Source organism: Anoplopoma fimbria, chromosome 11 (assembly GCF_027596085.1).
Source record: "Anoplopoma fimbria isolate UVic2021 breed Golden Eagle Sablefish chromosome 11, Afim_UVic_2022, whole genome shotgun sequence".
Lineage (NCBI taxonomy): Eukaryota > Metazoa > Chordata > Actinopteri > Perciformes > Anoplopomatidae > Anoplopoma > Anoplopoma fimbria.
In genome coordinates, this window is record NC_072459.1 from 15,329,520 (window position 1) to 15,342,068 (window position 12,549).

At 37.1% G+C, this 12,549-nt stretch overlaps 1 protein-coding gene across 1 annotated transcript; it reads right to left on the reverse strand.

The window, feature by feature from the left end:
- Positions 1-1,351: 1,351 nt before the first annotated feature.
- On the reverse strand, positions 1,352-6,545 carry p3h4 (prolyl 3-hydroxylase family member 4 (inactive)). The gene is made up of 7 exons (XM_054607461.1): positions 5,941-6,545; positions 4,426-4,575; positions 4,158-4,329; positions 3,948-4,076; positions 3,709-3,854; positions 3,220-3,303; positions 1,352-1,903 (listed from the first exon to the last, which is right to left on the reverse strand). Exons 1-7 carry the CDS (start codon positions 6,379-6,381, stop codon positions 1,754-1,756), a joined length of 1,272 nt encoding a protein of 423 aa, XP_054463436.1. The 5' UTR covers positions 6,382-6,545; the 3' UTR covers positions 1,352-1,753.
- Between the last annotated feature and the right edge of the window lie 6,004 nt (positions 6,546-12,549).

The window sequence follows — 12,549 nt, forward strand, 5'->3', positions numbered from 1 at the left end:
ACCACTAAGGCAGCACATTGATAAAATAATTCAGTTTTTATGTTATGTATGTACAAAAAACGAGCACTAGCCAACTGTATGCACAGCTATTTGTAAATATGTGCAAGATTAACTGAATGTGAAATGCACTGTATGGAGATTTATTCAAAAGCTATGTTAAAATAATGAGTAGTATCAGTTCCATCATATAGCTGTCAGTCTCTCGACAGGATCCGCATCTGCAAATCTCTCCTGTAGTCAACACTGTCCATGCATCTTTAAATGTGGCGTTACAGCTAAGCTAGCTGTTTCACATCTCTCTTATCATTCCAGCTATCACCTAAATGTCATGAATCTTTTGTACATTTGTTGATATCCCTGAGCCCTGGGTGAACGCCTCAGCCCAGAGACTTTGTAATGATCCCCACTGTAAATGAGATTAAAGAGATCTAGTCTGGGGTCCAGGAGGCAGCTTGTCTGAAACTGTTTGCGTGTAAGAGGTCAGTTTGGATCAGTTGAGCTTTGCACTATGGCAGATGCACTATTGTTATTTCAATATGCACAGAGTTGGTATCAAATACAATCTGTTTGATGAAGTTTGTGGGAGAAAAACCAAAAAATAAGATTCATCGAATCCCATATTTTTAGACACTATTTGAATTGAGACAAAAAAAGAGAAATTAACTAAGGCTTGTAGTTGATTTGAAATGGTAAGAAAATAAAATTCTAAAAAAAAATAAACCACACCTACTACTCTCGCTACATTGCTTTGATGGTATTCATAATTTATAGGTTTCATATATGGTTAGACTTCTGCTTCTGAAAGACATTTTTAAAATGTATTTTAAATCACATATGAAACCCAGTAATTAAGGGCAAAACTGTGTTAAACTATACATCAATATTGTTTCCTTGCTGCGACTGCCAATTTTTTTAAATGATCAATTAATGTATTTATGTATGTATTAATGTATCCATTGTCATGGTTAACCATCATCGTCAGTTTCCAGATTGGCATCTTTAAATAACTTTTTTCGTCTTACCTTCAATGGTGCTTTTAAACAGACTAAAAACTGGAATTCAAATTACGCTATAAAACGGGGGGGAAGCAACAAATCCTGACATTTATGAGGCTGGAACCAACAACTTTTTTTTTTCTTTACAGAAACTGACTTATTGATAAATGAATAATTGTTTATCCAAATGAATTACCAAATCAAATTAACATTGCTGGAATAAAATAGGTTGTTGTGCCTCATGCATTTTTTGATGATCATATTGATATTAAGTGACAACAGAAAACATTTATATTAAAATATTACTTTAATTATAAGCAAATTATTATGTCAACTACCCAATTGGTAGTTGACAAATCATTCAGCATAAGAAAAGCTACATGTCACCTTCCTTATAACACAGCACAGAGGCATTCAGCTTTCATTAAATAAAAACTAAATAAAAACTGTAGAAAAATCAGTGACAGGTATTGGCATACAGGCATGACAGACAATAAAGACAAAAAAAGTTTTAAAAGGCTGATGACAGCCAAAACAGAATATGTCAATCTCTGATCTTGATCAACATGACAAATAAGTTAGTCATTTTATCATTTTGCTGTGGAAAAGTACACAGATGATTTGTGATTTTTCGGCTTAATACTGTTGGGAAAGTCGATGTCTGTCTGTAGGGAGGTCAACGCTCTTTGGTATGTTGTCAGGAGAAGTGGAACAGAGCCGGATGAGGAAGCTGTCTGCACAGGAGACGAGGACTGATGTCAGTCTGCGATCTCTCCAGCATCCCACTTAGTTTTGGGTTCTTGCCACCATTCAGCCATGAAGGACTCCTCGTAGTCTCCCATACCTTCAAACTCAGTGTCAGGATGCTCTGTGTGAGAGGAGGCCGTTTCTTCTGGACTTACCTCGCCCTTAAGGTAACACAAAACACTCAGTCAACAGCGAGCAAGCACTTTACTATCTTACTTCTATCTGGCAAAATGCATTTTTTTTTCCATTTTTATGTCTATAAATCTGTCACTTGTGCACCCTGTAATTCAGCCATAACTCTCTCTCAGTCCTCCTCCTCAACATTTAGGAGTGTTGAGGTGGGAGGGGCTGGCCTGAGTTAAATGGATGTGGCACAGCCTCAGTGGCCGACACCTCCCAGCCACATACCACACGCTGCTGGCGGAAAACACAGCCCCCCTCCTGCTTTCTCTTCCGCAGCCTTCATCCCCTCTCTCTCTCTCTCCCTTTCATCTTCTCAGACTTTGTTCTTTTGCTCGCCTTTCCCCAACCTCAACAGCAGCTTGCTCTTCGTCTGCTAGTTTACTCCTTTAAAAGAATGGTTTATATCCCCTAAACATATATTATAACGTTTGATGCTTGAATGAAAAGATGGAATTTGAACTTAGAAAAACCAGGGCTGTGACTCCAACTAGACCAGACAATTTAATTGTTGTTGTTGTTGTTGTTGAGCCAAAGTAAAGTGTCAGTCAAAAACACATTTTCAGAGCTATGTCCCCCTATGGTTGTCTAGTCATGCAGACAGTTTAGGCATAACTGCTGAGGTTTTGAGATGTCTGTCTCTGCAGCCACACCAGCACAATGGAGGTTGATGGAATTTAGATGATGCAATTAAAAAAAAATCTAAGGGAGATATCTGAAAACCTCATCACATAAAATCAGCATAGCGAGATAACACTACTTGGAGTAAGTAAAAAAAACATCATGTATGATTTGGGTGGCAAGGGCCTGTATTCGGTCTATAATGTGACAAATTTTCTAACCAGCAGATTATAGCAATACTGATGCTTTAAATGTCTATCTGCATAAACAGTTTGGCACCTAAAACCTGATATGGTCTGGTATGACCAGTAGTGTATGGTTGCTAATGTAAGCTGAGGTTTGGGTAGATCTATTGCATGTACACAAATTATTGGGTCGGTTCACCGACTTAAAGATATTTCTCTATGTGTGCTACTGCGACATTATGTTTAAGCATTTAACATTATTTCATAATAGTCACAGGTGGCTAAGGTAGCATTGTTTTAAAAAGTATCATAGGCTTGATTTTAAAATATTAAAAAAAAAACTATATTACAACTAACTAACAACTAAATGTTACTTCATCTTGACTTTGAGCATAGCTTCTGTGCTCACAATATCACTCTGCTGCCCAAAACAAATGCTTCAGGTAAATTTGCCACCATCTATGCCTTGTAACAACAGCACAACAACATACCTCATCTTCAGTTTGTAGGTAGTTCAGTGCAAACTCCAGCATCTCTTTCTGCTTGGTTGTCTCATTAAAGTACCTCAGAGCCTCCTGAAAAACAAAAGTGATATAAACATGTGTGTTGACCCAAGAAGCATGCAAGAACAAGCCTGTTTATAGCCCGGCACTAAGCAACAAATTTGGCCTGTTGTCTTTTTGTTTACTTCAGAGGGCAAAGACGTTAAACCAACAGAGCTGCTACACTGCAGCTGCTGACAACTCTAAAACCAACCAAAAAATAAAACAGGGAAAACATGCCTGCCTTTACGATGGTACATGGCTTTCTAATTACCACTATGAGATTGTGTTAATGTTCATGCCAATACCGCTTTTTGCTATAGTTTTCCTGCTTTGGTTTAGTAAAGCCAGTGTGAAATATGTCAACACTTTCTGTCACCTCTGGTTGAACCAACCAAGTCAAGGAGGGAATAGTAAAGAGGTCTTTATTTCACTTACGGGCCGAGGCTGAAAGTCTGTTTCTTCGAGTCCCCACTGCTCGCGGTAGAAGCGATAGTACGCTATGTTTTGCTGCATCACCTGGTCTTTACGGTCAAACAGCATGTAGCTGGCTGCACACGGAGCAGCACTCTTTACATCATTCACTGTTGAGAATCACAAATAAATATACTGTTAAACCAGTCTTAGACATATTGTTGTCAAAAGCCTGACACCAGAGCCTTTGTCACAGTTCTTACATTTATAATAGGAAAACTGGAGGTAGTGATACATGGTGGCTACAAACTTCTCCACAAAGAAGCCTCCAACGCTGGGTGTCAGTTTCTCCTCACATTTTACTCTACATTTCAACATATCTGTGTAGAGATCTGAGGGAAGAACAAGAATATTATTTTCTTATCTCAAAAACACACTAAACTGAAACAAACGTTAAATTGCTCCCTTATTACCTGCCAGGGTGGGATAGAAGTCTTTGAACTCTAGGATCTCATATGAGCCCTCACAGCCTGCCAAGCAGATACTGTATATTTCAAAGTATTGTGTGATGGCCTGCTCCATGTTTCGGGCACTGTTGCTGAAGTCTCCGTTGTTGTAAAGCGTCACGCTCTTCAGGAAAACACTCTGGATTACAAAGAGATGTGTTAATACAGGTTTGAATAGTTACGCATGTGTTAAAGTTGCACCCCGGATCAAGAACGACAAAGTTATTCTACAAACTTCATACGGCTGCTCCTCGTGGTCGATCAGATATTCTTCCACATCAAACAGAGTCTTGTAGTACTTCATGTTCTTAGTCAAATAGGGATCCGTTGGGTTCTTCTTCAGGAAGGTGTGAGCCGCTGACACAGCCTTCTCCACGTTGTTAAGCTGAGGAAGAATAGATAGCCTTTTAATGAACATCACAGTATTTGGGGGGATTTTTTCTTAATAAGAGACACCATCTCTCTTACTGGAATGAAGGAACATGCCTCGTCCTGTCATTACCACTCTTCACTGGATAACATGACCTCTTGGCTCCAATAACTACTGACAGATGTAGAAAACTGATCTCCGAATATACATTTTCTTGTTGAGTCAGTGAATAGAAAACTATTGTGATGATGATTGCAAAAAAATATGAAATAATATTAAAAAACAAAAGGTCAGGTATTTAGAGTCCGCCTTGGCCAAAAAAAAAAATGTAATAAACTAATTTAACTTCCCACTTCTCTCCTCAAAGAAGAAGAGAGATCCACCTGTTGATGCTGACAATTGCACGTATTGATGGTCCAATGACATGAAACAAATACAGTAATTAAAATTAAAAGCCAATGTAAATCCGGTACGCATGTTTGAAAGCATGTTATAAAGCAATAAAATAGTTTTTTCTGTCTGTAAATATAATATTTCAGTTGTCATTGATGATTTTCTACTGTTTTTATTGCTTATTTATAATACTTGTTTTTTGTATCTTGTCTTTCTTCTACTATGTCTCTTGTGTGCACTTTACTCTATGCTGCTGTAAGCCTGCAAATTTCCCCGCTGCGGGACTAATAAAGGATTATCTTATCTTATCTTATCTTATCTTATCTTATCTTATCTTATCTTATCTTATGTTTGATGATCTGGATGGCTGTTTGATGACCAGATCGAGAGCTTTGATTTACCTTTTAATCTACCAGACTGGTTGGACCAGACACAACTATGAAGCAGCCCCAGCAGTTAAAGGTTCTATGCTGTTTATTAAACCAATAGAATGAATGATACACAATAACTCAATGAAAACAGCTGGAGATCTTTACACACTTTAAGAAATTCAAAAATGAGATCCCCATCACCCTGCCTGACGGGGGAGAATGAGGGGATTGTTTTTTTTGGGGGGGGGAGACACACACACTGGAAGAGACGTGGCACATGCTTAACGACCTCTTGGTCTGCAGGAGGGCGCAACACAGCAGCTGGGAATCTACCTCACATCTCACCGACTGGAAATGTACTCTCGGTGAGTCAAACCGAGTCAATCTGCCTCAAGAAACAACCGACTGACCTTTTTGTGGTGTGATTGAGCTCCGTTACGCACAGTTACGGTTAATACCCGGATTAGCCTACTGTGTCGTTGTACATATAACAAAGGCGCATATGACATTTCAACAACATCAACAAGTTTTGGGGAACATTTAGGGTCACTTCAGAATTTAGTGGTGAAGGCCTACATTTCTTTTTTCCCCCCTCTTGGGCACACATTGGTCTCACCTGGTAGTGTGCAAACTGGATGTACCGATACGGCACCCTCATCTCGAACGTGTCCAGTAAGTCCCTGCGTGGATACGAGAAGTTAAACACGGGGAGATCCGCCTTGCACTTCTTCAGGCACGCAGCTCTCAGTAGGATGTGGCGCACGACGCGGAGGCTGCCGTCGGCGGACAGAGTGTCGTTGTCCCGGCTGACGGAGCTGCAGTTGCGGTTACAGAACGCCTCGCTGTCCCGCAGCAGCCGGTGGAGACGCAGGCTGAGCTCCAGGTACTTGATGCTCTCCGCCCAGTTCTCCGCCGCGTACTGCTCCAGCGCGTAGTTGTAGGAAGAGTCCAGCGGCATGATGTCTTTCTGAGGGAAACTCTTGAAGCTGTACTTCTCGTACTGAGCCTCCACCACGGCCGGGAGGAGGAGCGCCAGGCAGAAGCTTCCCAGCAGCATCGTTACCGCGACCGGCTCCGAGCAGGAGAGGGTTCTTGTTTTGAATGGATCAGGAAACGTCCTCTTTTTCTTTTACCAGGGAATATTCATGACTGCTTGCACGTAGGCTGTGAAAGTTGCGTCCATCAAGATGCTGGAAGAAAAAAAACCGAGAACCACAGGTTAAAACTTTCAAAATAAAAGCCCTTCTTATTAGTAGAAGTACTACCCTGAGCCTTCCTCGTAGCACTTATTGTATTCGTATTAGTTTACTACACTTATCCTATTCGTATTAGTTTGCAGCACTTATTGTATTCGTATTAGTCTGTTGCAATTATTGTTTTCGTAGTAATTTGCTTCTGCACTATACTTTTGCTCTGGTTTATGCTTTGAGATGCTTGTTTAAGAAAGGAGATGCACTTATGACTTCTGGTGACTAGTAGTTCTCTTGAATACCTATGTTGAATACACTTCCTGTAAGTCGCTTTGGATAAAAGCGTCTGCTAAATGACTGTAATGTAATGTAATGTAATGTAGTGCGACGGCTCTTCTGTTGAGCCCATTTTGTTGTAATTTCACAGTTATGTAATATTATATTCAGCCATCGTTCAAAGCATGCTGTGGTGCTTTTTGAAGGTGTTTTTGCTCCATCCATTAATTTCCACATGGCATTACTTAGAATAAAATTAAAAAAAAAACATGGAGAACATCATGTCTGCATTTATTTCGCAAGTAATTGATTTGTGTTGCATTATAGGGTTCTCAAGTCCTGTGTGTTTGTTGCATGCACAGGAAGACAAAATACAAATTGTCATGTATTGGGTTTTTTTTAGCAAAAGGTACAAAAAACATTTGCATGCATGCAAGTATGAAATTAATATTTTTGTGGCAGAAGATAAGACTAATACAATTACAGGCTATGGCAACTTTAAGTGGTTTTCATTAAAAAAATAAATAAGATATATATAAAGCTCAATCAACAATTTAGCAGCTGGCAAAATGCAACTCGCGACAATTACCTTGAAGAAAAAGCTCCCTAGTTCCGGTGTAGATGGTGGTCACTCTGGTTCTCTTGACAGACGTCTCAGAAGAGAGTTTGGATGGTCCAGAGTCTGGAAAATGGTCCAGTTTTCCTCAGTGTTTTTTGGTGTTACAATACCCAACTGTCCCATGAACGAAAATGTGACGTAATAACAGTGATCTTAATGATTTTATTTTTTAATGTGTTTCAATCTTTTTGCTTCCAGATCTCAAAATGTAGACAGATGATGTATTCATAAATGTATCCAGTGAATAGCTGTCTGAGGAGTTCTAACAGTATTTTTCAGCTTGGCTACCTATATTCCCAGCAAGCTGACGAACTGAGACTGACAAGCTGAGACAAGCTGAGAAAAAACATTTACATATTTGACTCTCACTTCAGGGAAAAGAATAACCTCTGTCTGTAAAAGTCTGTAATATCTGTTACATTTTAAATTCACATTTACATTCATAATGTTATAAGACTGGGTTATAATGGTGTTTTTCAGCTTTTTTTGAAGCAGATACTTGTGCCCTAAAAGTCATTTTGTGTGTCATTTGAATATAAAAACACAGGCAGTAGGCCAAACCTGCTATAATTTACTGTGACATGAAAGAATAACCTTTAGATTATTGGGGGGAAGCACGTAATATTGTATTATCTCATACGTGACTGAATTCGTGGGGCCAGGCCTCTGGCCCAGGCATTACACGTTTGCAGAATTCCATTAAAAAGTGGGTGGGAACCAGGGGCCCCTCCTCTCGCTGCTCTCTGGAGGATGAGCCAGAAGATGCATTAAGCAAGACCGAGAGCGAGAGCATGGCCGGAAGTTATGTCGATTTCCCGTTCAGAATAAAAGCACAATTTTTTTTTTTCTATTGCAAATGAATCAGTTCATCATATCTGATGTTTTTTCTATTTTAGCAATGCCAGTTTGTACATCATGTTGACTTCCCTCAAGCTAAGTGTTTTATGATGACAGACAATGAAGAGTTTCTGTACCTCTGGGTTGGATAGCCCAAATGTGGGGTCACATGTGTAGACAGTGAAGGAAACTGTTGGTTAATGTAGTCAAATTAGGCCTACTGTGTTCTATTTTTAAACCATACTGCTGCTACACTACACCACATTCCTAAAAATGGATCAATTGTCAGCCTATAGCTTCTATATACCTACTCTTTATTAAAATAAGCGTAATGTAAATGTAAGATTAATAATGTGGCAACAACTCATCCTCTCTTTTCCACTTTTAACAGTCACTTCTGCATCTTCAAATTCAACCTGTTAAGATAGTGTTATCTTTTTTCCCCTTAAGTAGCTTTTTGTTTTTCTTAAAATTAACATATTCCACTGTCTGACAGCATCATATTCTGCATCAGCTTCAAAACACATGCAAAGCCACATCTGCTGGCAGAAAAATAACGTGTAGTTATAGTAGTACTAGGTTTCCTCTCTTTTTTGTTCTCTGCCTGCCTGAGCTGTGGTACTGTTTTGAAAACTTGTTACGAAGGTTTATGGTGGGATCTTGAGGACACTAGGTGAGTTGAGGTACCCTTTACATTTTACACACATGTAGCTCACTTTTGTCTAGAGACCCAAAGAGTATTTTTCAGGTGCCCCTGTATTTTTTTTTTGAAGAAGCTTTTTTTAGATAAGCAAGTTAAGCTTTTTGTTTGTGTTTTGTTAACAGAGGTAGGAGTTAGCCAGGCCTAGTTTTGTCATATTGATTTCTATTCGTTGGACAACCACTTTGTCCAGTCCTCCCCCATGTTTTGAGAGCCTTGATTTTTGCAAGTACCTATGAGATGGAAATAAATCACTTTCATTTTTACTTCTGCTCTGACTCTTTCAAATTCTTTTGTTGCATGTTATTGTCTCTGCTTTTTCCCCCTGAGACTCAAAAAGGGGAAGTAACAGTTTTAAATTAATTAATTAAATTTGTTGAGGAAATGATAAATTGGTCATAGTATACTTATTCAAAATGAGTGAAACAAGTCATAGTATAGTATGTGGAAAAAATATATAAAAAGATTAAGTTTTGTAATGCCCTACTGATTTGCTTGACTTACACTGAACTTCCACAGCAGAACATGCATGCTAAAACTTCATTCACCTTTTTATGCTGAAAAAAATGATAAAAAGTCATAGTATACTATGTCCAAATAAGTGAAAAAAGTCAAAGTATACTATGTCCAAATAAGTGAAAAAAGTCAAAGTATACTATGTCCAAATAAGTGAAAAAAGTCATGGTATACTATGTCGATAAAAGTGAAAAAAAAGTCATAGTATAGCATGTCGAAACAAGTCATAGTATGGCATGTTGAAAAAAGTGAAAAAAAAGTTATAGTATAGCATGTCGAAAAAAATGATGATAAAGTCATAGTACAGCAGGTCGAAACAAGTCATAGTAAAGTAGGTTGAAAAAAGTCATAGTATAGCACGTAGAAACAAGACATAGTATAGCATGTCATAAAAAATGATAATAAAGTCATAGTATAGTATGTCGCAAAAATTGATAGAAAAGTCATAGTATAGTATGTCGAAAAAAAATGTAAAAAAGTCATAGTATAGTATGTCGAAAAAAAATGTAAAAAAGTCATATTATAGCATGTCGAGAACATTATAAAAAAGTCGAGGTATTGTATGTCAAAAAAAATTATAAAAAGGTCATAGTATAGTAAGTCAATTATTTTTATAAAAAAGTCATAGTATAGTATGTGGAAAAAATTTATGAAGAAATCATAATATAGCATGTCGGAAAATTTATAAAAAAGTCATAGAATAGTATGACGAAATAAGTGAAAAAAGTCATAGTATAGCATGTTAAAAAAATGATTAAATAATTCATAGTATAGCATGTTAAAAAATGATAAAATAAGTCATAGTGCAGCATGTTAAAAAAGTGTTTGGTAAGTCATCGTATAGCATGTCAAAAAAATTATAAAATAGTCATAGTATAGCATGTCGAAAAAATTATTTAATACTCACAGTATACTATGTCGAAATATGTGAAAGAAAGTCATAGTATAGCATTGCGAAACAAGTCATAGTTTAGTATGTCGAAAAAATGATAATAAAGTCATAGTATAGTATGTCAAAAAAAGTGAAAAAAGTCCCAGTATAGTAGGTCAAAACAAGTCATAGTATAATAGGTTGAAAAAAATTATGACAAAGTCATACTATAGTTTTCTGAAAAAAGTTAGAAACAAGTCATAATATAGTATGTCGCAAAAAAGTCATAATAAAGCATGTCGATGAAAGTCAAAGTATAGTATAGCAGGAGATAGCTTAACAAAAGAGTGATAACATAAAAAAATGCAAAGAGTATGCTTTCAAAGGGTTGTTTTATCCAACACAGGCAACATACTTTCTGACATATATACATGCAAGTTTTTGTACATAGATGCATATACATTAAATGCATGTCTAATGAAAACATACTGTAATTTTTTTTTTATATATATATATATATATATATATATATATATATATATATATATATATATATATATATATATATATATATATGTAATATATAGTATGTAATATAGTGTAATGTAATATAGTTATCTCCTGCTTTACAAACTATTTACATATTCAAATTTTTGCAGTGCCTGAGCAACAAAATTGTTTTCAGATATAAGTCTGACAGATTATTTTGTATTTCACCTGCTGATTGATATTATTTAGGGATAAACAATATGGATTTTCAGCCGATTTGATAGCTGATAATTACCTGCTTCTCATGGCCAATACTGATAAGATGACGGATAATTTTACATTCTTGCATTTTACAAATAAGTTGAAATAACCTATAGTTTATGCACACCTGCTCAGATGTAGTGAGCAAAGATGAATGATCAAATATTCCAAGTCTCCAACTAAATTGAATCTAACTAACACCACTATGACAACTAAAATAAAGAGCAATTCTGACTCAAATGTTTATTTGTTTTTCCTGGTAAAGTTATTCAAAAGAGTTTACAATAGGGCTGCAACTAATGATCATTTTCATTGTCGATTATTTTCTCAAATATTAAATTACTTGTTTGGTCTATAAAATGTAAGAAATGGTGCAAAATGTCGATGTCTTTCTCTCTTTTCCTCTTCTAGGTGCCTGATGAGTGTGAGAAGATGGATCGAACCATCACGGGGCAACGGTCATCAGATTTGGCACCTATAATGATAGAAGGGAGTTAATGTCCAACAAGTTAAATATGTGAAATCACTTCTGAAAACTGGTAAAACCTTCTCTCCCTTAATACAACTGCTGATAACTTTTCAGACTAAAAATAAAATTTTACTATTACATATATTAATATTAAAAATAAAAAGTCATAGTAAAGCATGTCGAAAAAAGTTGTATTATAGTACCTTGAAATAAATCAAAAAAGTCCTGGCGTACTATATCAAACAGTCACACTATTGTATGGGGGGAAAAGTCATAGTACAGTTTTTTGAAAAAATTGATTAAAAAAAAGCATCGTATAGCAGGTAGAACAAGTCATAGTCATCTGTCCAGTCCAGTTTATTGTTCAGATGAACAGATGAATAGTGTTGAAGGCACTGGAGCAATCAAAAAGCATGAGTTGCACAGTGCTTCCAGCCTTTTCCAGGTGAGAGAGACATCTATGTAGAAGGTAGATGACAGCGTCATCCACCCCGATGCCAGGTTGGTAGGCGAACTGTAGTGGATCCATTGATGGGCTCACCAGGGGGCGGAGATGGACAAGGAACAGCCTCTCCAGGGTCTTCATCAGGTGCAATGTCAGGGCAACCGACCTGTATCTATTGAGGTCTTTGGGGTGCAAGGTCTTTGGCACTGGTCCCACGCAGGATGTTTTCCACAGCTGGGGCACTTTCCCCAGCTTTGGGCTCAGGTTGAAGATGTGCTCCACTATCCCACACAGCTATAAGAAACGATCCATGGAAACCTGCGAGGAAAGAAAGCACAAAGACTCCGGGGAAGAAGAAAAATTAGTAATGTGCATTAATGGGGCAATAATTCATTTAGACTGAAAGGGAGAAAAAGAATGAAATATGTCTAAAAAAGACATAGTATCAAATTCTGGAAAAAGTCACAGTATATTATGTAAAAAAAACAAAAAGTCATAGTATAGTATGTTGAAAAAAGTCAAAAAAGGTCTTAGTATTATATGTTGAGAAAA